General features: G+C 49.3%; 4 protein-coding genes and 1 pseudogene across 4 annotated transcripts; 2 read left to right on the forward strand and 3 right to left on the reverse strand.

The window, feature by feature from the left end:
• Positions 1-878: 878 nt before the first annotated feature.
• Positions 879-1885, reverse strand: LOC133888303 (probable aquaporin TIP5-1). Its single transcript, XM_062328490.1, has 3 exons — positions 1759-1885; positions 1427-1677; positions 879-1342 (listed from the first exon to the last, which is right to left on the reverse strand). The coding sequence occupies exons 1-3, from the start codon at positions 1883-1885 to the stop codon at positions 932-934; spliced, it is 789 nt and encodes a 262-aa protein (XP_062184474.1). The 3' UTR covers positions 879-931.
• A 239-nt stretch (positions 1886-2124) lies between these two features.
• Positions 2125-3344, reverse strand: LOC133888304 (aquaporin TIP2-3). The gene is made up of 3 exons (XM_062328491.1): positions 3149-3344; positions 2816-3066; positions 2125-2691 (listed from the first exon to the last, which is right to left on the reverse strand). The coding sequence occupies exons 1-3, from the start codon at positions 3273-3275 to the stop codon at positions 2323-2325; spliced, it is 747 nt and encodes a 248-aa protein (XP_062184475.1). The 5' UTR covers positions 3276-3344; the 3' UTR covers positions 2125-2322.
• Positions 3345-9072: 5728 nt separating this feature from the next.
• Positions 9073-10939, forward strand: LOC133888518 (malate dehydrogenase, cytoplasmic-like; annotated as a pseudogene).
• Positions 10922-15006, reverse strand: LOC133888517 (O-fucosyltransferase 29-like). Its single transcript, XM_062328792.1, has 9 exons — positions 14655-15006; positions 14175-14262; positions 14022-14098; positions 13857-13945; positions 13579-13768; positions 12770-12951; positions 12557-12659; positions 11983-12311; positions 10922-11745 (listed from the first exon to the last, which is right to left on the reverse strand). The coding sequence occupies exons 1-9, from the start codon at positions 14856-14858 to the stop codon at positions 11514-11516; spliced, it is 1494 nt and encodes a 497-aa protein (XP_062184776.1). The 5' UTR covers positions 14859-15006; the 3' UTR covers positions 10922-11513.
• Positions 15007-19283: 4277 nt separating this feature from the next.
• On the forward strand, positions 19284-22868 carry LOC133888741 (squamosa promoter-binding-like protein 7). Its single transcript, XM_062329086.1, is given in 3 exon segments — positions 19284-19934; positions 20050-20177; positions 21482-22868. Coding segments are annotated over 3 exon segments (1011 nt in total). The 5' UTR covers positions 19284-19500; the 3' UTR covers positions 21931-22868.
• The last annotated feature ends 951 nt before the right edge of the window (positions 22869-23819 follow it).

Genomic DNA, 23819 nt, shown 5'->3' on the forward strand with positions numbered 1-23819 from the left:
ATTTTCTTTTGGACGAAGCACTATCTCTAATTTGGATAGAGACTCCGTGCCATAGCCGATACCGCACGGGGCGTGGCCGATCGATCGATCGACGACCGTGCGGTGCCGCTGCTCGCTCTTGCCGCGCGGCCGAATCAGCGAGCGTGTTGGACTGTGCCAGCGGCCCAGCGCCTAGCGGTGCAGGTTTGGCGACGGGGCCAATCTCACCTGACGGGTGGTCATGGTGATCGAGTTTGGCTCAGGAGCAGGGCGCCCTGCACATAGCTACGTGCAGGGCCAATCACCCCCTTATCACATGTCCTATTAACACATGCAGCTAACTCATGATTAATTATTAGGAATTGTGATGATTCGTTAAATGATACAGAAGGCAGTCATTCTTCCCAAAAGCTCGCGCTCTTCCTCTCAATTCTCTTTTCCTATCCCGCTCGTTTTTCCCCACATGAAGATTGGGAGTTTGCTGGTGCAAAATAATTAATCCAATATTTACAATTCAATTTTTGAGATGTTAATCACTGAGTTCATTGTGCTGATTGTTCATTCGGTCGCTTTTCCATCAAATCAGTTTCCCTCTGCATGTTTGACCAATCACTAATGCAATCACAAGGTTCAAAAGTCACAATACCTTCCATCGCAACTATCCAGCAGCACCTGAACCAAACTCAGCTCTGAAGATGTTTTTGAATAACAGTCAAACTAGCAAACAGGTTAACGTGGCATGAAGGGCACAAGACAACGGCTAAAAGACTACTGCCCGAGTTCCAATTTGTGCTGTTTTACTTAAGTAAATGGAACTGACATTCCCCCCCTACTATTTAGGAAATGAAGCTACAATCGTTAAAATGTTCATACACGTATTTAGCACATACACGGATACAAACACACATGATCTCCCCACAGCTACGACAAAAGGATGCGCCGATCTGACAGGTCACAGCACCACCGTTTCCACGTTCCCGTGCCGCGACTCGTGCGACAGCGGCTCGGGCACGGCCGGGAACACCAGGTTCTGGTGTACCAGCGCCGCGACCGCCGCGCCGATCATCGGGCCGACCCAGTACACGGCCTGGTTCTTGAAGTCCCCGCTGACAACCGCCGGCCCGAACGACCGCGCCGGGTTCATGGACGCGCCCGTGAGGGAGCCCGCCGCCAGCACGCACGCGCCCGCCACGAGCCCCACCAGTAGGGAGCCCAGCGCCGTCGTCGCGAACCCCTTCTTCCCGCCCGCGCGAGGGTCGCCAGCCACGTGCACGGTGTACACGAGCAGGAACGTGAGCACCCCTTCCAAGACCGCCGCGCCGAACCCGGTCATCTCCACGGAGATCCTCGTCGTTGGCACGGCCTGCGGAAACGTGCATTGCAGGAGTTAGTTCGGAAGGAAGCGAAGGGGATTCGACTTGGGGATGTGGAAATGGTGGTTACGTGCCTGGCCGGCGGAGAAGAAGTGGAGGACGAGGCAGGCAAGGGTGGAGCCGAGCAATTGAGACGCCCAGTAGAAGATAGCGCTCGGAACACCAATGTGGCCGCCGATGGCGAAGGCGAACGTGACGGCGGGGTTGACATGGCCGCCGGAGACGTCGGCGGCGATGAGCACCGCGGCGAAGAGCCCGAACGCCTGGGCGACGGCGGTGGCCACCAGGGACGAGGCGTCGGACGTGACATCGGGCGTGATCATCCCTGGCAACACATTACGTGCAAAACCATCAATTCGCATGAGATGGCCGTAGCCAATATAGAGGGCAGTGAAATCTGACGTACGGGCAGAAATGGCAGAGCCGACGGCGGTGAACACGAAGAGGAAGGCCGAGATGAACTCGGCCAAGTACGACCGGAGTGCCGGCAGCGAGAAGCAGTGCTGCAAGTGAAGCCGGAGGTTGGACGCCATTGCAGAAGTTCACTTTTTCGGCGGACGGACACACAAGTTTTGCACGGTTTTGAAGTGTGTGTTCCAGGGTTTATAACGAAGCAGAGGGGCGCGACCGTACGGTGAAACGGCGCCTGGGTAGTTTGCAGCGGTTGCTGCGCCCGTTCCAGTTTGTGCCAAGTTCACACCCGTTGAAGCCAGGGTGCTGCGGCGTACGCACGTGCGGAACAAAACTACGCGACACGTCACACACATTCATGTTGTCACAGAGAACGTATACTTGGAAACGCTGAACCGTACATATATAGATCGAACGGTCCTCTTACAACTTTTTGACATCGTTGATGAAATCAAAAGGGAAATGCAAACACCAAACATAATCACAAGACGAAGCGAGGTGGCGATGGTGACGAAATTCACAAGTCACGACGAAGCATCACGTCCGGAATCCATGCTCTTCACGGGTATTCCTGCTGGCCGACCGGCTGGTAGGAGGCGATGAACACGTCGCCGTAGACGAGGCCGGCCAGGCCGCCTCCGATCAGCGGCCCGACCCAGTAGACCCAGTTGCCGGCGAAGTTGCCAGCCGCCACGGCGGGGCCGAAGGAGCGGGCCGGGTTCATGGAGCCGCCGCTGAACGGCCCGGCGGCCAGGATGTTGGCGCCGACGATGAAGCCGATCGCGATGGGGGCGATGGTGCCGAGGGACCCCTTCTTCGGGTCGGCCGCGGTGGCGTACACCGTGTACACGAGCGCGAAGGTGATCACGATCTCCATCACGACGCCTTCGATCTCGTTGATCCCGGTGACGCCGTGCGTCGGGATCGTCTGCACCCAAGCCATCCAACTTTTACTTTTGCTTTTCGGAAAGTGTACAGTGAAAAAAGTACAACTATTTTCAACGTGCCAACACTTGGATGCACATAGGTTGTAGTGATGTTAATGTACCAACCTGTCCGTGGGTGACGAACTGCAGGAGCAGGCATGCCACGGACGCGCCGAGCAGCTGGGCGACCCAGTAGAAGATGCCGGTGAGGATGGTGATGTGGCCGCCGACAGCGAGGCCGAAGGTGACGGCGGGGTTCAGGTGGCCACCCGAGATGTTGGCGGCCATTGACACACCGACGAAGAGCGCGAACGCATGGGCGATCGCGATGGCCACTAGTCCGGCAGGGTCAAGCGCACCACCCTTGGTCAGTTGCCCTGCACAAGACGAACTTTCAGTTAACACTGAAGTAAGCCAGGATGTGAGAGGAGGTGCTTGAAATAGTAGGAGCTAACTCACCATAGGCGACGGCGGACCCGACTCCGGCGAACACAAAGAGGAGGGTGGCAATGAACTCAGCGACATAGGCCTTGAGGGAAGCGGCGCTGAAAGAGTCACCGAAGCTTCCAAATGCAAGCTTCACCATATTTTCCCTGTTTTTCTTTTCTCTGACAGCAGTAGAGCCCTTAGGCTGAAATTCAGAGATGGATTACCACACTGATGCCGGGAGCTCTTCCGCTTAGTCACCTTATATACACATCAGATGGCGCTGATGACTTGGTGCCTTGCCTCAAACGTTCATTACAATATTGTGGGCGGTGTGAAATGATCACCACAAGATTGATTATCTAAACTTTGATCGTGTTTTGTGGCCGATATTGGCCGACCAACCGCCCTATTTCGTTAAACTTATACTAATTCTGATTGTTTAGACACGAACCACGTTAGGATACACCACAAGACAGTGAGGAGAAGGAAGACCTTGGAGCATGTGTTATCTCATCTCCTGCTTAAATAAATAATAGGCCCTGCATTGTGATGACTGAAATGCTATTTATGCTATCCTTTACTTCTACCTTGCATCTGATGGAAGAACGTAAAATCATTCACATTCTGAATATTACTTGAGAAAATGGTTTCCCTACTCTCCTCCATACTGTGGAACTTCTCTCTTTCTTTTTGGAACAAGATGTTGCAGTTCTTATTAAAAAAAATAGTGCTTTTAAATTGGAAGTAGCATAGCTGGTGGGGCATTACTGAGTTCTTGCATCATGTATTGGAGTTGGTTCTCCTGCAACAAAAGGGCACTTTCCTCAGCCACTCTGACCGGGTAAGAGATTAGCATTGTAACAACTCTCGCATTCAGGAATCCAAACCTCAGTATACTGAATTCTGTAGTGATCTATCACTCATGTTAAAGATGTGATATAAAGCGCAGTTTAGAGAAAGGTCGGATCAGAGACTGTGACAGGAATCTAATTTGGAGTAGGTGAGAGGCAAACAGTGAAGCTTGTGGCTGGTACGGCCATTGGAAAGTGCAAGTTGCAACTATCTGGCAGGGTTCTTATGAGTGGCAATGACCTCATTACACAAACGGAGATGATGAGGCCAAAACAGCCCAACTTCTTTAGGCTATCCTATGTGGTTGTTCAGTTCACCCCCAATTCAAGATCTTCTACAACTCAAATATCAGTTCCTGGATTAAGTAGCTAATACATATAGTAACAATCGTGGCATCAAACTTCGTACACAAAATACAAAAGATTTACAAACTATATGGTAAATTATAAACTTGGCCTACCGGCCAACAAAAACACAGCGTAAATAACTACTTAAGACATATGCAGCTAGAGTGCGAACGTGACTTCTAACCCTACTCTTCATCTATGCCTCAATCCTTGACGTAGTCGACAGTGACTTCCTTGTCTGAATGATAGCAAGAGTGAGTATGGAATGTATTCAGCAAGCCTTATACTATTTTAAATGGTTGATAGATGCATAACGAGTATTTGAATGATAAGACTTAACGGTTTAGTTTTAAGCGTAAAGCAGTTTTATGCAGTCATTTTGTTATATTCTCTACCGATAGCTTTAAAACAGTTTGAAGTAGTTCAAAATTAGGTAACAAGTCATATATGGGGTTTTTCGCTCCTTAAAGAGGTCACACCTCACTCGTAGTCCCTACCACAACATCTGATGTACCTCTAATACCACACAGATCCTAGCAGATTGAGCCAAAAATCTCATCACACGGATATCTAGTTCGCACACTCACTCATCAAGACACATACACCCAGAGTCTAATCAAGATGGTTATTGCTTTCGCATGTTCATGACCATGGACATGGCTATTTGAATAGTTTTACACTCTATAGAGGTTGTATACTGTACCCACACGATATGCTCAACCTCCATCTGTTGCGAGCGGAGGAGCGAATCATACCGAGACACTTCAATCACCATTCATGCTGACCTTCTCTGATGTTTTCCTCTAAACCTTGATTGAAATCAGGATCCTCCTCACTCCTGAAGCTTCCCACGCAGCACTCATAAAACTCAGCTGGTTCTGCAACGCGACTACAATCAATATCGAGCTATACTAGAGAAGAAACAATTAACACTAAATGAAAAGCCAAATGAACTCTAATAGATATCACACTGTAATAGATAGGCAGATCTTGATTTCAGATGTATTTCGACGAAAGAATCACCAAAATCGAAGCTAGAACGGAGAAGCTATGACTCCCGAAAGATTTAACCTAAAATTAAATCAGAAAATATGAAATTATACTATTTATAGGTGAAATCCATCGGTGAGGCCACTGAAGAGTAGCTGGGCCCACTGTACAGGAACCAGTGGGACCCATGTGTATAGCACTAGGTTGGGCCGAAATGGGCTCAAATTGGGCTGGGCACTGGTCGGCCCACTCGGGTCAGGCTAACTGGTTTGCGAGCTGTGGAAGCTAGGTCGGCTCACTGAGGCACCGCCTTTTAGGGGCTGGGCTGGCAGGCCAGCTGCTATCGGCCCGAGCCACGACCTACTCGCCCAGGGCACTCGACAGAGTGGAGCGGTGAAGGGGATCGACGACGAGCGATTAAGGTGGTGCGATGCCAGAGAGCTCGCTGGAGCGGGGTTTCCATCGGAGATTGATGACCACGAATACATGTCGGGCATCTACACGCAATGAGGATTCAATTTGGGGGCTCATTGACAGCAGCCCGTGGCCGGAGCGGTGTCAATCGACGACTGAGCTTTGACCAGAGCGGTGAAGCAAGACTAGGTGGTGGATATTCACTACCTGCGTGCGATTGATACCCACAACCTATGTCTACAACTGCTATGCAGCATAACGACGCAAAGGCCAGCTCGAAAGGGTGGCTAAGAGGTCACCGACGGTGAGCTTAGCGTGGCGGTGGGGAAAAACTTGTGGTTGCACGCTGCTAGGTGACGAAAGGGCTCTAGGGCGGTGACACACTAGCTAGGAGGGTGCATGAGGGGACAGGGATGCTCACCGAGCTTGAAGACGACGAGAAGCTAGACGACAGCTGGTGATGCAATGGAGCAGTGGCGGCGGAGCGGCTCGGCTTTCGATGTGGGTAGGCTCTAGTTGGGCTCCTGGCTGATGGACAGCGACGACTTCCTGGTACTCCTCGGCAGCTCGTGTGGGAGAAATAGCGATGGTGGAGTTACGGCGGCAGTGCAATGGCGCGGCGGCGATGCTGTGGTGGCGGCGTGGTGGGGAAATAGAGAAATGGAGGTTGGGCTGAAGGAGAGGGAGCATAGTAAGGAGGAAAGGAGCGATACGTGGCACAGAGAGCCAACAACGGGGAGAAGGTGCGGTGTGGCTTCTCTGCAGCGGTGGCAGGACTACGCCGACCTCGCACGCGTGACATTGCGGAAGTCAAGCGGCGTCAGGCTCTTGGGAGGCATGCTGTGAGGGTAGAGATAGGGGAGAGAGAGCGAGAGCATGGAGGGATGGGCAAGAAAGTCGTCGGCACATTGAATACGCCGGCGGTTGCAGTGGCAGGGCGGACATCGTGACAACGTTACGCTGGCAAGGAAGAAGGCGTGGTGACAGGGCATCGGATGGACAACACGTGGACGACGTGGTGACAGGGCATCGGATGGACAACACGTGGACGACGGGGGCAAATGGGCTAGGGAGGCGTGCTGGTGGGCCGAGCGTGAGAAGAGGAGAAGAAGGCCGAGCTGGCTGGGCCACGCAAGGAGAAAGAGAAAGGGATTAGGCCCAAAAGAAAAAGGAAAAAGGATTTGGGTTTAATTTCAAATGGAGTTTTTAATTTGGATTTGACTTTAGACTTGGCATAAATTCAAACATGTATATTTGAATTATGCAAATGTAGCAAAGCTCTGAGATTTGGAACATGATTTGAATCCAAAAGATTTGATTTTAACTTAGATTTGAGATGAAAGGAAACTAAGAATAGATTTGAAATTGAGAGACATTCAATTCAAATCTCCACTTAAAAAAACATAAAATAATAAACCAAACGTGTATGAATCAATTAATGTAGGAGAAGTTTAGATTTTAATTTAGTGTATTTTGAAATACTTAGCCAATTTTATGTGGTTTAATTAATTACAAATTTTTTTTAAATAGGAGTGATTTTTGCTATAATCTATATGCTAAACTCAGGATGTTACAATGTTTGTGGTTCCTAGATAAGGCTGGCAACATGCTGAGTCGGATCGGGGGCCCGCGGGCTTTGTACCCGATGAGGGCAAGTTCAGGTGCAGAGTTTGCCCCGCGGGGCCATTGGGTTGGGCCCCAACTCGAATCAAGTTCGGGGCCGGGGCTTCATTTTCCCCGCAGGTGCTTCATAGAGCTCGAATTAAGAAAAGCTCAGCTCAGTAGTAGCCCACGGACCACGGTTAGGACCTCCACGGGCACCGGGTTGACACACGAGCCGACGAGCGTGATCCCACCTGGTGGCTGGCGCGAGCGCAACTCAGCTGCCCCACCTCCCGAGTGCCATGTCGGCTGGCACGACCTCGCTAGGCACGATCCCGCCGTCTCGCCAGTGAGGGAGTCGAGGCCCACAACCCGACGCCCGTGGTGAAGGAGGAGGCGGAAGCAAAACCCCACGCCGCATTGCCCCAGGACCCCCTGATTCGCCCCCGACCGAAGCTCAAATCTACCCAATCCCGCTGGCAGTAGGCTCGATCTGGGCCGGGGCCACCGCACACCTGTACGGGTGGCGAGGAAGGGGGAGCATGGCCGACGAGGTTGAGGGGATCCACGCAGGTGAGGTGACTGATCTGGGTGCTCAACAGTGAAGGAGAAGGAGCGCCCACGGTCAGGTCTCGGGTCCCCGGGGGTGGGTGGATTTGCACCCAATCTGATTTTCGGGTCCAGGTCGGTTTAGTGTTTCAGATTTTAAGTCGGATGTGTTCTTGCTGCACTCAATACTAATCCGACCCATTGCCAACCCTATTCTTAGAACTCACTTTTATGCTCCCTGCATATCAGACAAAATGCTATGGACCAGTGAGTGGGAATGTTCCCATACTTTCTCTGAAAGGAGCATGGAGTTTATAAAAAACACTACTGTTTGATGACCTGGTGCACAGCTCAGCCATTCGCAATATCTAAATACTATCTCCATTAAACAGTATTGTTCATTGAAATGGAATGTGATTTTGCGGTAAGTGAGGAAGCCACACTAGTTTCTGCGCCACGTCAACTGCACAATATGAAGGGACTCGACCAAATCCTTTCCGATTGGCAAGGAAATTAGTAATAGCCATATCGAAATCAGTAATTCAGCCATCAGAAAAGTGCAATAATATTCTGTTTGACACAAATCAACCATATTAGCGAAAGCTGCTTGCTCATTTTTTTTTATTTAAAAATGGGTGCTAATCGAAGTCCTATATTTCTAAGTGATGTCCTAACTCCCAAGTGTAGCCAATAATGTCTAAGGCTAGGTGTCTTGTCCTGCTCTCTTCACAAAATGTTTCATTATGTTGTAGCCAAGGCCTACCAATGCTCTAATGGTTCTTTATCTTATCTCATTAGGCATAACTGAGTAAAAATAGCGCATTAGAGACAAGGGAATGCCCTTTTTTGTATTTCCAAACACACTTGTGCATAAACTGCCAAATTAACCTCTGCATTTTCTAATGTTACTTCCAACTAAACGCAGCCTTCGCCTATCGACAATCCGCAATTTATGTGGTTGCAATATGCTCAGTACAAACATTTGTTTCCACTGGGTAAACCATGTTCTTTCTGAATCTGTCCACACATTTCTTTGTCTATAATAACAAATTCATGAAAGCACCTTAGTCGATATTGCGTGTTGTTATTGGATAGTTTGGTTGGGCAACGTACAGTTGGCAAGTCATGAGGCATGTATTTTTACAACGGTAGTATATTGTTCTAATCCTATCGGCAGTGCAATAGATATACTTCCCATCATGCCAAACTTTGAATCAAGAATCTCCATTTCTTGCAGAAAACAGCATGGAATTGGAATCTGAGCCTTAGGCCTCAAAATGAACCAAAGCAAGGCATCATGGGAGGCCTACTCTGTGCTATTTGTATGAGCTAAACCAGGCTAGATCGATCAAATTCTTACGACGCCACACAGTAGGATCGAGCTACGTGCCAAAAGTTCATCATGTTATCTAACTCTCTTCTCCAGAGGCTGGTAAGTTGGTGCCCCTGGCTGTTGAGAGATGAGCCTAAGCAACCTGTCAAAGTTCTCGTCTCCGGCGCCGCGGGTACGCTGTAACTCAGAATTGTGCCAAGCAGTAAGCTACACTGATCAGAACATGAGAGAACATAGCTTCACTGAACGATCTGGAATGTTCTCTGCAGGACAGATAGGGTACGCCATAGTCGCGATGATCGCGAGGGGTCTGATGCTTGGACCGGACCAGCCGGTGGTCCTGCACATGCTGGACCTCCCGCGCATGGCGGACGCCCTGAACGGCGTAAGGATGGAGCTGATCGATGCCGCGTTGCCTCTTCTCAGAGGTTTGCAACAGCGTAGCTCCTAGTTTCCTTTCTGTGTTCATCACGTCGTCTCGAATGACACGGTACTTGCTGCAGGTGTCGTGGCGACGAACGACGAGGCCGAAGCGTTCCAAGGCGTCAACTTCGCCGTCCTGATCGGTGGATCGCCGAGGAGAGAAGGGATGGAAAGGAAAGATCTGATCGGGAAGAACGTCACCATCTACAGATCCCAGGCCTCTGCTCTGCAGCAGCATGCTGCCCCAAACTGCAAGGTGATGTGTGATACATAAACGCATCTTAAAGGGTAAAATTTGTCAAGTTAACAAGCTTCGACCCTGAACTCTGAAGGTTTTGGTCGTGGCTAACCCGGCAAACACGAACGCGCTCGTGCTAAAAGATTTTGCACCTGCGATTCCCGCCAAGAACATCACCTGCCTCACGCGGCTCGACCACAACCGCGCCCTCGGCCAGATCTCCGAGAAGCTGGGCGTGCATGTCGGAGACGTCAAGAACGTCATCGTGTGGGGGGAACCACTCCTCCACGCAGTTCCCCGACGCCAGCCACGCCACCGCAAGGACCGCGCAGGGGGGAAAGCCCGTCAGGGAGCTCATCGCCGACGAGAAATGGTAATTAGTCGCGCGTCCTGAGAGGCCGAGATTAGCTGTTAGGCGACAGGATCACGCACACGTGCATTGGTCATTGTGATCGCAGGTTGAGGGAGGAGTTCGTCAGCATCGTGCAGCAGCGAGGCGCGGCGGTGATCAAGGCGCGCAAGCAGTCGAGCTCGCTGTCCGCCGCCAGCGCAGCCTGCGACCACATGAGAGACTGGATCCTTGGCACCCCAAAGGTTCAAGACCTATGCATTCTTCTCATCCTACCTAGTTCGAACACTCTGAATTTGTCAGTGAAAGAATCGTTTTGCTCTGCAGGAAACGTGGGTGTCCATGGGCGTGTACTCTGATGGCAGTTATGGCGTCCCCGAGGGCATCTTCTACTCGTTCCCTGTGACGTGTGAGAAGGGAGAGTGGTCTATCGTGCAGGGTGAGTTCTTATCATTCAGCCAAGTTGATAGCACTGGCATCACCATGGTTCTTGGCATAATATATATGTTGATCCAGGTCTTCAGGTTGATGACTTCGCACGCTCCAAGATGGAGCTCTCGGCGAACGAACTCGAGGAAGAGAAGTCCATGGCTTACGAATTTGTCAGCTCTGGAAAAGATTAGTAGACCAGTTGTGCTTACAGAGTGTAAATGAAAACGGTCTAGAGCTTCAGATATTTGTTGCATAACCACCAATAAAGTAAACAGCAAGGAAATATAGCATATCCATACCTATTGCATTAATAAACCAGGATGACTTTTCCAAGTTGATATATTACATGATCATGAGATAGGAAAGAGGAAAAAAAGTGTGACGTAGCGTTGCGTGGCAATGGTTATCTTACAATCCAATAAAAAGAACACACTTCAGTCATCTTCCAAAAGGAACAAAGTACAGTAATCACAAAATGTTGAGTAGCCATTGTTCTAGTACCTGTCCTTCGTCAGATAAGTGAACTGCCCAGAGGCTTTGCTCGGGTAGAAGATCAAATGACATTAGTATATCCAAATAATGAATCATGTATAAACTACAAATTAAAGGCATCGCACATCTGTTGTAACTCCTTCCCGTGGTAGTTTCCCTGGTTTAACTGTCATCTCTACACGGCCACCAGTTCGATGGAGACCGAGCCATGGCATCTATTTCTGCATATACGCATTATCCATTCCTGCCCTGTTTGTTCCAAGCCGTAAATTTCACCATGTTTGTTTCTTAGCAAAATACATCTCCCCGGTGTGCAGCTCATGCAAACTACCTTCTCCACTTGTCTACCTCACTTCCTGTGTCAAGCTTTAAGTTCATGCTGTGACCGATATGTTCCCAGGTTTTCTTAGGCAGATGCAAGAAGAAGGAAATTCATGGAAATCATCCTGTCTTGGTCTTATATCATCCGGTTCCCCCATAAGACCTCTCTGGACTTTCTTTACCTTCCGTGAAAACATATCCCAACCCATCTTATTCCGTCTCTGAAACAGTGCATTGAGTTTCTTTGCATTTGGGCGAATAGTTCTCTTGTGGCCCATGTATCGCCTACAGATTCAATGGCGAGTGGAAGAAAAAATTAGCACATCAAATAAAAAATGAGCATGAAAAAACTATTAGAAATATACAAATCGACAAATATAAGGCATAATTGCATAAAGCATTAGAGACCCAAAAAACATAGAGGTCCATCAGTGGTGTGCATTGAGCATCAAGACACCTTGCACTCCAATGTATTCTACAAAAGTAATATTTCCGAATATCCACAAAGAAGAGGGTATATACCTTCGCCCAGCTAAAACCTTGGCCATGTTTCCATTATTATTTGTAACAAAGACATCACTCTCATCACATACGATGAAGTCAATTGCGGCCAACCGCGAAGAAAAAAGAAGGAATGGTTTCAAATCATCCCCAGCAAGCATCTCCTTAGTGTAGAAATTTGGAAAGAGCTCCCTGAGAGGATGGAGAGTTTCCTCTCCACCATATATTTCTCCAGAAGCAACATACAGGTATGTGTCGTTGCCAAAACCAAGAGCTCGGAGCATTAAACCAACTTCATGAGGAGTCAACGGGCATTTACCCCTAGTGCGCTCATCTTTGGCACTCAACTCCTGTTAGGAACCAATCTAAACTTAATTCATCATTACATTAATTGATAACAATCAACAAAACAATGACCATATAAAAGAGCAGAAAGCATGGTTAATATCTTGTTGGACGTATTTTTGTAAGTACACACAAAAGGCACGGATCACAACAAATAGCCAGCAAAAAGAAGTAAAGATCTATACAGATGATGGAGTGGTAGTGGAGAAATATACAATAGGGAAATCTCATCAAGTTTCAAAAGTCTTACAGGTAATGTATCCCATCGCTTCCTAATTTCACCCAGTTCCTTCCTTTCTTTTTCACCACCACCATAGTAGCAACCAGAAAATGCAAGCATGTCAGGTTCAAACCTGATGAGTACAGTACAAGTGATATTAGGTAAATGTGCACTTTCAGGGTGAATTATCATAAGTTCCATTGTCAAAGACACGTTGAGTTAACATAAATAAGTGCAGTGCACCTCAAGTGAACAGCAACATATTGCGAGCTCACGAGTCTCATTTTTTGCACAAGCTTCTGACCCAGAGTGTGTATGGAATTCGCAAATCTTAACGCGTGATAATTTACTCGGCAACGCAACTTCTGCAGATCTTCATCAAGCTCACTAGTGAGCCTATAATCAAATTTCGTTAATTGCAAAGCCTGCAAGAACTAAAACTGTTGAGTACAAGGGAAACTATACCAATATTTTCATTTACAAACAACTCATGTATCTCTACAGTCACTTCACAGTTGGCATATAAGTTTTGATGAATATCCCTTTAGCACGTCATCGTGAAAAAAAAAAACAGAAAGTATTCTCATATCTGACCCACGATACAACCATGCAACAGATAAACTATTGTATATAATGCAATGCTCAGCTTATCAGCCACCAAAAAAGATTATAGTCAACCGTCCACACGCTCCCAGAAGGCTTCATCCCTGTCCACACTCCCCGAAGGTCTCATCCCCATCCACACTCACCGGAATTCAGTATTTATGTTACATATGGACACCTGTATCTATATTAGGTATGGACTCTTTTGTTCTATTGCCTTCTAAAATCAATCTGTATCAAGATGAGTCTCAACCATTATAATTGGCACCCACTAAGATCTACTGCCTAGATTTTCTTTTTCTTTTTTACTAGGCCCTGAGAACGAAGGAGGTGGCTTCTTTTAACTTTGCATTATTAAGAAAAAATAAAAAGTAGTATGCACTTGATCAATATCAAAACAATATGGAACATAGGTTCCAACCATTATTCTGGTTTGGTAGGTTACTTACTCGCCTTCGCATGAGTATTGGCAAAACTTCACCAATGTAAAACTCAGGCATGGATTTCCTAGGCGCCCGCATGGTCCATGGGAGTTTATCCATTGACATCATCACTTCATAAGGGATCCTTTTAACAACCGTTACATCCTTTGAAAGGTAGGAAATGAACCAGTCCACATCAAAAATGTCAGAGAAGTCACTGCATACAACACATACAGTTTCAAGTCAATTCAATTTGTCAAGAGCAATTAACTTGAGAGATGTCCTGTGATCTCAAGTTCCCACACCTGTCATCCTTCCAGAATGAGTGGTGGTCTAACTCAGGTACAACAAGTGTGGCATTCAAAATCCAGGCAACAACAACAGCATCTATTATCTGGAAACTGAAGATCATAATGGTAACGCAAGGGATAATGAAACCAAAGTAATAGAAACTTGGAAGATAATATTACCCCTATGCGCTGCTGATTTAGCCCTCCGCTAGTAGCAATCAACAAGTAACCAGTAGAACTGTTTTCCGGTATAGCAGCTGAAAGATGGACATCAAGAACCGTAATGTTATATTATTTGTCAAAAAGAGGAAATAACTGGTTAAGTAAACTAACATCTGAAATTGACGCTCCTCCCACTGCATCCGAAGTACAAGCTGGAATACTTCGATTTCCAAATATCGACCGGTTCATTGTTTCTTAGCTGCACATTGTCAGGATTGTAAATAAATAGCAATCCCTAACATAAATATAGCTAACACGACGATAAAATCTAACATGCAGACAGTCTCACGGAACAGTCAAGGAATTTAAAATTGCGAAAGAGGCTAGGCGTCAAAACTTCAGGCACCCAAAATTTAAAATTTCTATCAGGTTTATTAGTAAATTTGCACACGCCCAGAAAATAAAAAAAAAATGCTTCTACTCAGTTCCCTCTAAATTTGTGCCTAGCGATGTGACAGGAGTAGCCGTCCGGCGGGTAAATAGTAAAGACAAGCTTTGTTCTTTCACCCAATCACACACGATAAACCACGCAAAGACGAAACCTTTGCGCCGTGTTATCGGTTAAAACGCTTCAGGTCCCCCAAAAATTACCTGCTTGGATCGCCACCGGCTCCGGATCCGCGACCAGTCGGCGTCAGTGACCACGTGCCCGGTGAAGAGGGACACGAACCCTAGAACGAACAGCGCGGTTCCCAGGAACACCGGAGAAGGCGGCGCCCTCCTCGCCGCCATCGGGGAGGCAGCGCCGCCGCCGGAGTAGTGCGGCTTCGCTGCCGCGTCAGGCTTCCTTCCCATGCCTCACCCGACCAGCTCGTGCCCCCGAAACCACGTACTATCCGCATCCACCCTTTTGCCGCGGCGCTAGATCGTGGAGCTCGCGGAGGGTGCGCCCACGGCGACAACAGGAGGAAGAGGCAGGCGTGTGTGAACAGGGATGGGGAGTGGGGTGTGTGACTGTGTCACAAACCGTAGTAGGGTGCGCATCGTGCATGGCCCGTAATAGTTCTACATGGGCCTCCCGCTCGATACCCATCCCAGCCCCTGGAATTCGGCCCATGCTGACACCGGGACCAATTGACCCGATAATGGGACCAACTGAAAACCATGAACACAGCACAGATGCGCCAGCACACGAGTTCAGGCAGGCGGGCTTCAGCCCCCACCCCACGCCGCTTTACAGGAAATAAAGCCCTGCCGAGCCCTCTGACATTTTTTTTGGCTATAGATAAAGGAGACGAAAAAAAAAGAAAAAAAGAGTGAGAGAGAGGCGGATTAATCCTATTGCGAGTAGGATTGCAATAGAAAGAAAATGAAACTCTTGTATTGATTCAATGAACTGTTTTCTGGTTTACCCCGCTGGTTTTAAATATGTAAATCTGTAAGAAAATTCTCAATTGCAAAATTAACACGGTCGTTAATTCAGCTGCATGTTATACGGAATGCTTAATAGCAAATACAATGAACATTACAGAATATTTGAGAAAACAGAGTCTCCAATGCATATTCATATGATGTAAATATATACAGTGCAATACATTTAAAATCAGAGGGTTTAAATGTAATATTACATGACACATTGTATTTATGACACAATTAAGAAGGCTTTCAAGGGGGTTTCTGGAAGATTGCCAGAGCCCAATGATAGCTGGCTAAATGGGCTAAAAACAACTTGGGCTGAGGTACGATTGAACTTTTTGCCCATTCAGCCCATATTGGTGTCATATTAAAGGGGCTTAGGGTGCAGTTAGGGTTTTCACCCCCACCCACTCACCCACAGTCGCTGGTCCAAGCGACGCTGCCCATGAAGCCTCTATCTGTCAATGCCCGAGCCGTAGGGTTCTCTGGCCGCCGACCAGTAAACCAAGTTGGCTAGGAGGGCCCACGCCCACCAGATATGAGTGTTGCGGGTCGCTGCTCGTGCACGTCCAAAGGAGCCTTCATTGGCAGCTTATGGCCGAGTTGGTTACGTCGTGTCACCATTGGAAGAGGTGCCCTTGGGCTAGCTGCCAGCTGCCACCGGTTTCTAGGCCTTGCGCCGCTGTCAGATGCCACCTCCTGCAACCGAGGAGGGGTGATGGGTCGGCGCAATGGGCGACGAAAGCACGCGCTGAGGCGCATGTCAATTGTTGAGGTCGCGTGCGGAAGCGCGTGGTGGCCATCAAAGGAGCGTGTGGTGGCTGTCAAAGGAGCGTGTGGCGGCACTCATGGTGGGCGCAGAAGTGCACTTGGAGGTTCGTGTGGTAGCCATAGGAGGTGCCGCCTTTTGCTGGTGGGGTCGTCGGTCATAGGGGTGCTCCACCCCCAACCTCTCTCGCGTGTGCAATCCTACGCGCAATACGTTATCAATCACATTAGATTTCTTCACTAGGCAAGACCATGCGTAGGTGGAAAGATCACCAATGCTCTGCACGACAGGCAAGCTACAAGGTGGCAGCCATCATCGACACCAACGAACACGTGATGTTCTACCACTGATCGAAGAAGGATTATCGTGGCAGTAGTGGAGAAAATGAAACTCCTGTATTGATTCAATGAACCGTTTACATATATATACATGATAAAGGGGTGTTACTGGACAAACATGTCTCTCTCCAATAGACACAATGATAGGGTGTGAAGTCTTTTCACTAAAGAACATATCCCTTTAATAAAAACACATATTTACTAATTGATCACTAGCCGTAACCAAATTTTAACAAATCCTACTAATTGACACCTAAGGCACGGTTGTACACTTGCACCCGATGGTGGCCTGCTAAATGACTAGTTTACAGTGTGATTGGACGTATGTTCAAGCTTCTGCCAACAGTACTCGTCTCATCCTCCTTGCGAAAGCAAGTTCCACCTTTTTGTCTACAATGCCTTGTAAGTTGCAACGTGGTACGGTACATGGGGCATGTCACCAAGTATGATGTCACTGTTCCGACCATCGGTGGCATCAATGTGACACTTCATCCATGCTGGCGGCCATAACCACTAAGTGCATGTTTGGTAGATGTTCTGTTTATTTTTTTTCTTAGCTAGTCATCTTTAGTTCTAAATTTTTTGGAATTGGAGCTGTAGGTAAATTGAGGATCCTTAGTTTAACATATTGCTCTTATTTTAGACTGAAAATAGATATTTAAAATATTTTATTTTATTCTATAAACTCTAAATCTTATATGAATTTTAGAGCCAAAGCTCTGCCAAACATAATCTAATAGGACAAAGGGGTTAAGGCACTGCATGACAGCCAGCTGCGCCAACATGATAGCCAAACAAACAGGCAGACACAGAGACTCACACCAACCCAAACGAGCAACTCGATCATCCCAAAAGACGGTGACAATAATGCAAAATGCCATCTCATACGTGTCAGCAAAAATTGAAGCCGGGTTACGAATACTTCATGTATATCGATAGCAGTACAGTCTCTATGAGCATAATAGTGATGGGTGCAACATTTAATAAATTGGTGTATATAACTAAAAAATATGTGTTGTCATATTCGTATCGTCGTGGCAGCATTGTGGCACACTGGCACATCCCCTCCATGTTGTGCTTGTGCTTGAGCCGCCGTTGTAACGCCCTTCCATGTTCGAGCCGTTCCTTGTCGATGCGCTCGCTCCACCGCTAGGCTCACTGCAATAGCTACGCCAACGTGAGGGCCAAACAAACAGGCAGACGCAGAGCCTCACACCAACCCAAATGAACAGCTCAATCATCCCAAAAGACGGTGACAATCATCCAAAACGCCATCTCATGCGTGTCAACATAACTTGAAGCCAGAGTACGAATACTGCATGCATACCGGTAGCAGTACAATCTCTACGAGCACGACAGTGGCGACTGAATGGTGTACATAGCTAAAAAATATATGTTCCATACTCACATCGCTGTGGCACGCTAGCACATCCCTCCATGTTACGTTTGTGCTTGCGCGGCCGCTGTAACACCCTGCCATGCTCGAGTCGTCCATTGCCGCTGCGCTTGTGCCACTACTAAGCTCGGTGCCCTCGACATCTATCTGGTGTGTGCTTTTGGGTATTAGGTCACCGAGATATCATTGCACATTTAGGTAATTAGGGTTTAATCGATTAGACGTTGACCATCCACTGTTGAGCGTTAAAGACTTGCCACGTTGAGCTTGAGCCGTTGCGTGTTGTCGAGTTGGCTTGGCCGCTTAGGCCACAAAAACTACGCCAATTATAATGAGAAAAAGTCAGAGACACATAAAACTAATTTTTTTTAACCTAACTAACTCAGAACCACGTGGTGCTGCCGAAATCTTTCAACGCGTTCTCAGCTACTTCATACCATACCAAGTCATCCGGTGCATCCTCACTTGTGCCCGCCCCTAGAGCACGAATAACCAAGCACGTACTACAGGTTCAGTACACGTACATGGTACAGCAGCGTCGCAGGGAATTGCGCAGGAAGAGGCCAAAATAGGGATACCCGTACGTATCTCCCCCAACGCCCAACACGGAGATATTATTTCCCCCAAAACGCGAACATACCCCCCGTTTCCCAGCCAACCGGACGCGGCCCGCTCTGTAGCTGACACTGACAACTGGACCACGCCGTGTGGGGCCCACTGGCTGGAGGCCAGGCCAGGCTACTGCGTGCATGTAGCATCGTGTACAGTATGTACGCCCGTTCGGCCTGCTCCGCACAGGCTTTTTCACCTCTCGCTCGCTGCGCCTCGGATGCGTGAGGCACAATATGACAGGTGGGTCACAGAAGACATCGAACCCACGAAGCAGTGGAAGAGTGCGTTGAAGTTTCGGTACGTGGCGTACAAAATCTTTGGTGGGGTCCAGTTCCAGACATGGGATCTTGGTGCACATGGCAGAGGCGCTTCACTGGTCACCGTTCCCATGTTTTTTAACCTTCCACCGTTCCGATGTTAGACACGTTTCCATGACACGCGGGCCAATCCATGGTGGTCCCATACGTCAATGAGATACGATTATTGCTGTGGCCTCCTTCCAGGTGAGGGAAGGATCCGGGCGAATAGTCACCCAGCGGGCAGCCGTTAATGCCGACTCGTGGCAGTGATGCCACGCGCAGCAGCTGCGGGGCCCGCCTCGGATTGAACTCCACAATGACACCCCTCCATGTGGCGGTGGTCCCACGTACTCGAGCCCGGCTCGTGACCCCACACCGCCTGCACGGCTGCCGCTGTCGCTGCCGCTAGCTCTCCTCCGTCTGACAGGAGATCCCACATGTCAGTACGGGAGCTTGCTTCCCTATGTCACCAGTGGCCTGCTCCTCCCCGGGACGCTCGCCTCGCTGCTTCCTTCGCTTTATATAAGGCGCCACGCCAGTGCCGGGTAACCTACTACTGTACTTGCAGCAGCAGCCGCCGCCGCCGTTTTTCCACTTGCCACACCGTTAGAGCCGCCGGCAGAGCGAGGCGCACGCGCTAGTCGTAAAGACGCGGCAGTACGCTGCCATGGGAGGAAACGGTGGCGACGGCGACGGAAGCGCGACGCCACCTTGGGACCTCGGGATGCACTGGGCGCCCACCGCCTTGGAGTACCGGCAGCCCTTCCTACCACGCCCGGGCGCGACCAGCCAGCACCAGTAGGAGCCGACCTAGCTCAAACTAGAGAAGCGGCCCTGCTGCTGGGCCGGGGCCGCGGGTGATCAAGTGGCGCAGGCGGGTACGGGCCCGCAGGTACACGGGACTGCTGCAGAGGGTAAGAGGAAGGAGAAGGCAGCGGCGGCGGCCGCCGCCGTGCCGAGGTGCCAGGTGGAGGGGTGTCACGTGGCTCTTGCAGGCGCGAAAGAGTACCACCGGCGGCACAAGGTGTGCGAGGCGCACTCCAAGGCGCCCCGGGTCGTAGTGCTCGGCGCCGCGCAGCGCTTCTGCCAGCAATGCAGCCGGTCCGTAAGTCTGCATGCCGACGTGAAAGCTACCCTCCACTACCGTTTGGCATCTGTGCAAAGTCTATACGAGGCCATAAATTTCGCGTTCTATTTTGGTGTCGTGTACGTGCAGGTTCCACGCGATCTCGGAGTTCGACGACGCGAAGCGGAGCTGCCGGCGGCGGCTGGCCGGGCACGACGAGCGGCAGCGGAAGAGCAACTCCATCGAGGCCATGGCCAGGGGCGCCTCGAACCCACTCGGTACGTACGTGCGTGCGTGCTAGCTCCTCTGCAGCCGTACCCCAATTGCAGTTATGCTTTCTTCCTGGACGTGAAATTTAAGTTAAGCAGAGCCCAATAGATGCGCAATCCACACTACAGGACTGTAGTTAAAACTGGCAGGGGTAGGTGGTTGGATGCCGGGAAACATGGAGCGAGCTGCAGGCGCGCGTAAAGACATGAAAAGTTCTTGGGGTGTGCAACGTGCAGCCCCGCTGTTAGAGCGCTGGTTTCAATGCATGCCTCTATGTGCACCTGCCTGTTCACAGTGGTGTGTCTGATCGAGTGGATAGTCCGACCGTGCATATGCGTCAGTGGTCGTTGTCCATAGCCGGCTCACGAGCGTGCATGTGAACTCCTAGTTTACTCCGGCAACACTACGCACGAAAAATAGCACTCTGCAACCATAGCTGCATATACGCGTAGGTGTACCGCATGTTTTATACGGAGTACTGCTACGGCTACGGATAGTAATGCTACGCGTCTTAGGTACAGGCACATAGACCAATCTTGGCACAGCCTATCTACACTGTAATGCACTACTCTACTCCAGTAGTAGCTTGCTGTAGTTCAGATTTAAAGAGCGTGTTTGATTCTTTGCCACACTATGCAATACCTCTTGTCAAACCTAGCCTAAGGTGTGGTGAACAAATTAGCAAGATTTGGCTAAAGAATGAATCTATACAAGTGGGATCTAAGTTGAAAAATTGTGGTACGTCGAAACTACGTCAAGAACCAAACAATAACCACAGAAAGTTTGACAAATTGTAATAGCCAACCAAACATAACCTCTAGTTTCAATGAGGATCAGGGTATGGGTAGTCAGACTAAAGTGTCAAGTTGGCTGATGCGTGTGGTTTATCTGACTTCATTTTGTTCTCATGAAGTTCAGATATACACAGCTCTGATAGTTTTCCTGCTGCATCCTTCAAATGCCTTGTCTACGTTCCCGCTTGTAGCTTTCTTCTATTCTTGGTATCTTGGTTTGAATCTGAAATATGAAACTTATTTCCTGTCGTACTAACATGCATTCTGTACATAAAAAAACAACGTGCTGTTCTGTCTTGAGTTTTGTGACGATGCGTATGACTCTGAAGTTTGAAGCACTTGGTGTGTGGTATGGAGTGCTTGCTGTAGGGAAGATGCCTGATAGTAGCAATGAACATGAGATAAACATGATAATTCGTACTCTGCTGCCTTATCGAAATTCAATATGAACTATTGATATGACTATATGAGCACATGAGCAGACATTGTTTACACTAAAGCGGTGCAACGCGTTGCAGGACTCACGGCCTTTGGCCACGGTGGTTTCCCGCCGCCGTGCTGCCTCCCGGCGACGTCCCCGGCTGGTGCTCTCTCTCTTCTGTCATCGGCCAGAGGCGCCTCCCCCTGGCTGATCCCTGCGCCTGACGTCTCCGCCCGCTCCAGCGCTGCGCTCGACGAGCTCATCGCCGAGAACCGCGCCGCCCTGCTCGCGTGGCAGTTCTTCTCCGACCGCCGGCTGGCCCAGTCCACGGGCCGCGCCCCAGCCGAGATGGCCGCCGTTCCGCACGCGCACATCCTCCAGGCGTCCGCGGGGCACGTCACGCTCGACCTCATGCAGGCACCCGCTTCTGGCGCGCCGCTCCGGCCCGTGCCCGGCAGGGCCGCGAGCCCCCCCAACCCCAAGGACGGCGACGCGGGGTGCAGCTCGGAAGCGTGGACGCCCGTGGAGGGAGCCCGCGTGGTGTGAGGCGCGTTGCACGCACGCACGCACGTCTCTTCGGCGCGCGCTCCATCGCGCGACAATGCTTGGTCGGTCGTGGGAGCTCGGCAACCGCAAGGCGCGTTCGTGCGTGCCCGGCACCCTGGCTTGCGGCTGGAGCATTGGTCGTTGTGTCCGTGCAATCAACATGAGATGGACCATAACGTATTGTCCGGTAGTGGCCGGGTGTGCGCCATGTTCCCCAATGTACTAGCTATTGGTAATTGTTTCACTGTGCTTTTCTGAATTAAAATGTTAGAATACTAATTTTCCTTTTGGGTGATCACGTGAGACGAAATGCTGTCGTTCCTTGTTCTCCTTGAGGGGCACAGGGCAGGTGAAACTGAGCCGAAGTTGGCAGTGCCCAAGGTCTCAACAGTAGACGTGACAGGTATATATATACTCCAGTCTCGGATACACCGGGTAAGGACAGACAGCACGTCATCACAAGTTAATACTGCACGATTATATCGCCATGGCATGCATGGCGGAGAACAGAGAGTACCATATTGTAATCGGCACGACACAGCAGAGTTTGGATCGAGCCACTTGATGATTATTCCGTGACAGTTACCGGGCATCTTCCATCTTCCGCTGCCGTTGAAGCTTCTCCGTCATGACAGTTCGTCGGGACTCAATCGGAACCTGCCGATCTGACCTCATCACTACACCCCGTTGGCTTTTAGAAGACAGATGCGGTCAGTGCGCATCAGATACTCCGGATCCTCTCGGCGGTGGCAATGTCAGGCGAGATGTTTGTTGGTGTCATGTCAGGCGAGACCTCTTAATCCAGGTTAGCTAGGTACAAGGAAGGCCATATTATATTTTTGCTAATATAGGGGAGAGAATGAATGAAGAGAGAAACTAGATATTGATGAGTAGACATACGACTCATTAAATATAATGATATTAGAGTCTATTATTGTATGTGGGTGTATATTAATTTTCTAAATAATATTATAATTATATTATTATGAAATTGACTATTGTATTATCGATAGGTAATTGCTATCATACATAGTTGGAGATTCTCTCGTACATAGTTGCCGCTGGTTAAATTGACCAAAGTGGTACGGTTGCTTACTGTTTGTTGTCATTAACAAATACTCAGATGGGATACTAAAGAAAAAGAGTACTCACAATAAGTAATCATTTCGATCTCTAAAAACAAGCAAATTGACACATGCAAATAATGCAGCTAGACTCAAACCTTGCCACCTATACACACAGCTGTGATTGTGAGTTGCGTGGCCCAATCCCAGCTCCCGTGTTATAAATGTTTTTTTTGTCACTGTCGCAAGCCGCCACTCAGCCATCTCTGGATCTATGGGTTGTGCCTTGCGCGGCACCTCCTTGATATCACGACGTCGAGCTGCAGAGCCCACCCGTAGGTCATTGTTGTAGGCCGTTGTTTTCCTGACAAATTCACTCAAACATGATCACGTCGGCTTGTTCTTCACCTCCCATGTGCTACATTTGGCTCCCCCTCTCCGTCTCTTCACCTGGCTTCATCTTCTTTGCTTGTGCCGCCAATCCTAATCAAAACAGGGCAGTGAAGCTGCGCAAGGCTTTGGGCCACACGAGTGCATGATGCGGTCCTTATGGCGGTTTGCGGCTGCGCGATGTTGCTCGGCATCGGGCGGCAGTGCCTCTGAACTCCGAAGGGGTAGGTGCCTTGCCTACCACCTCGTGGCTCGATCGAGAGAAAGACGATATGGACATTGTAATAACCAGCGCCGGCCCTGGAGAGGGGGTTGCCCCGCCCCGGCCTCCGAAATTCAGATATGCATATGTATTAGTCTGTCCTACTACCTACCAATCTAGCTTAAATCTGTAGCAAGTAGCAATCAAGGCTAAGTGAGTCTTCAAGTCTCTAA

The sequence above is a fragment of the Phragmites australis genome, chromosome 13 (assembly GCF_958298935.1).
Source record: "Phragmites australis chromosome 13, lpPhrAust1.1, whole genome shotgun sequence".
Classification (NCBI taxonomy): domain Eukaryota; kingdom Viridiplantae; phylum Streptophyta; class Magnoliopsida; order Poales; family Poaceae; genus Phragmites; species Phragmites australis.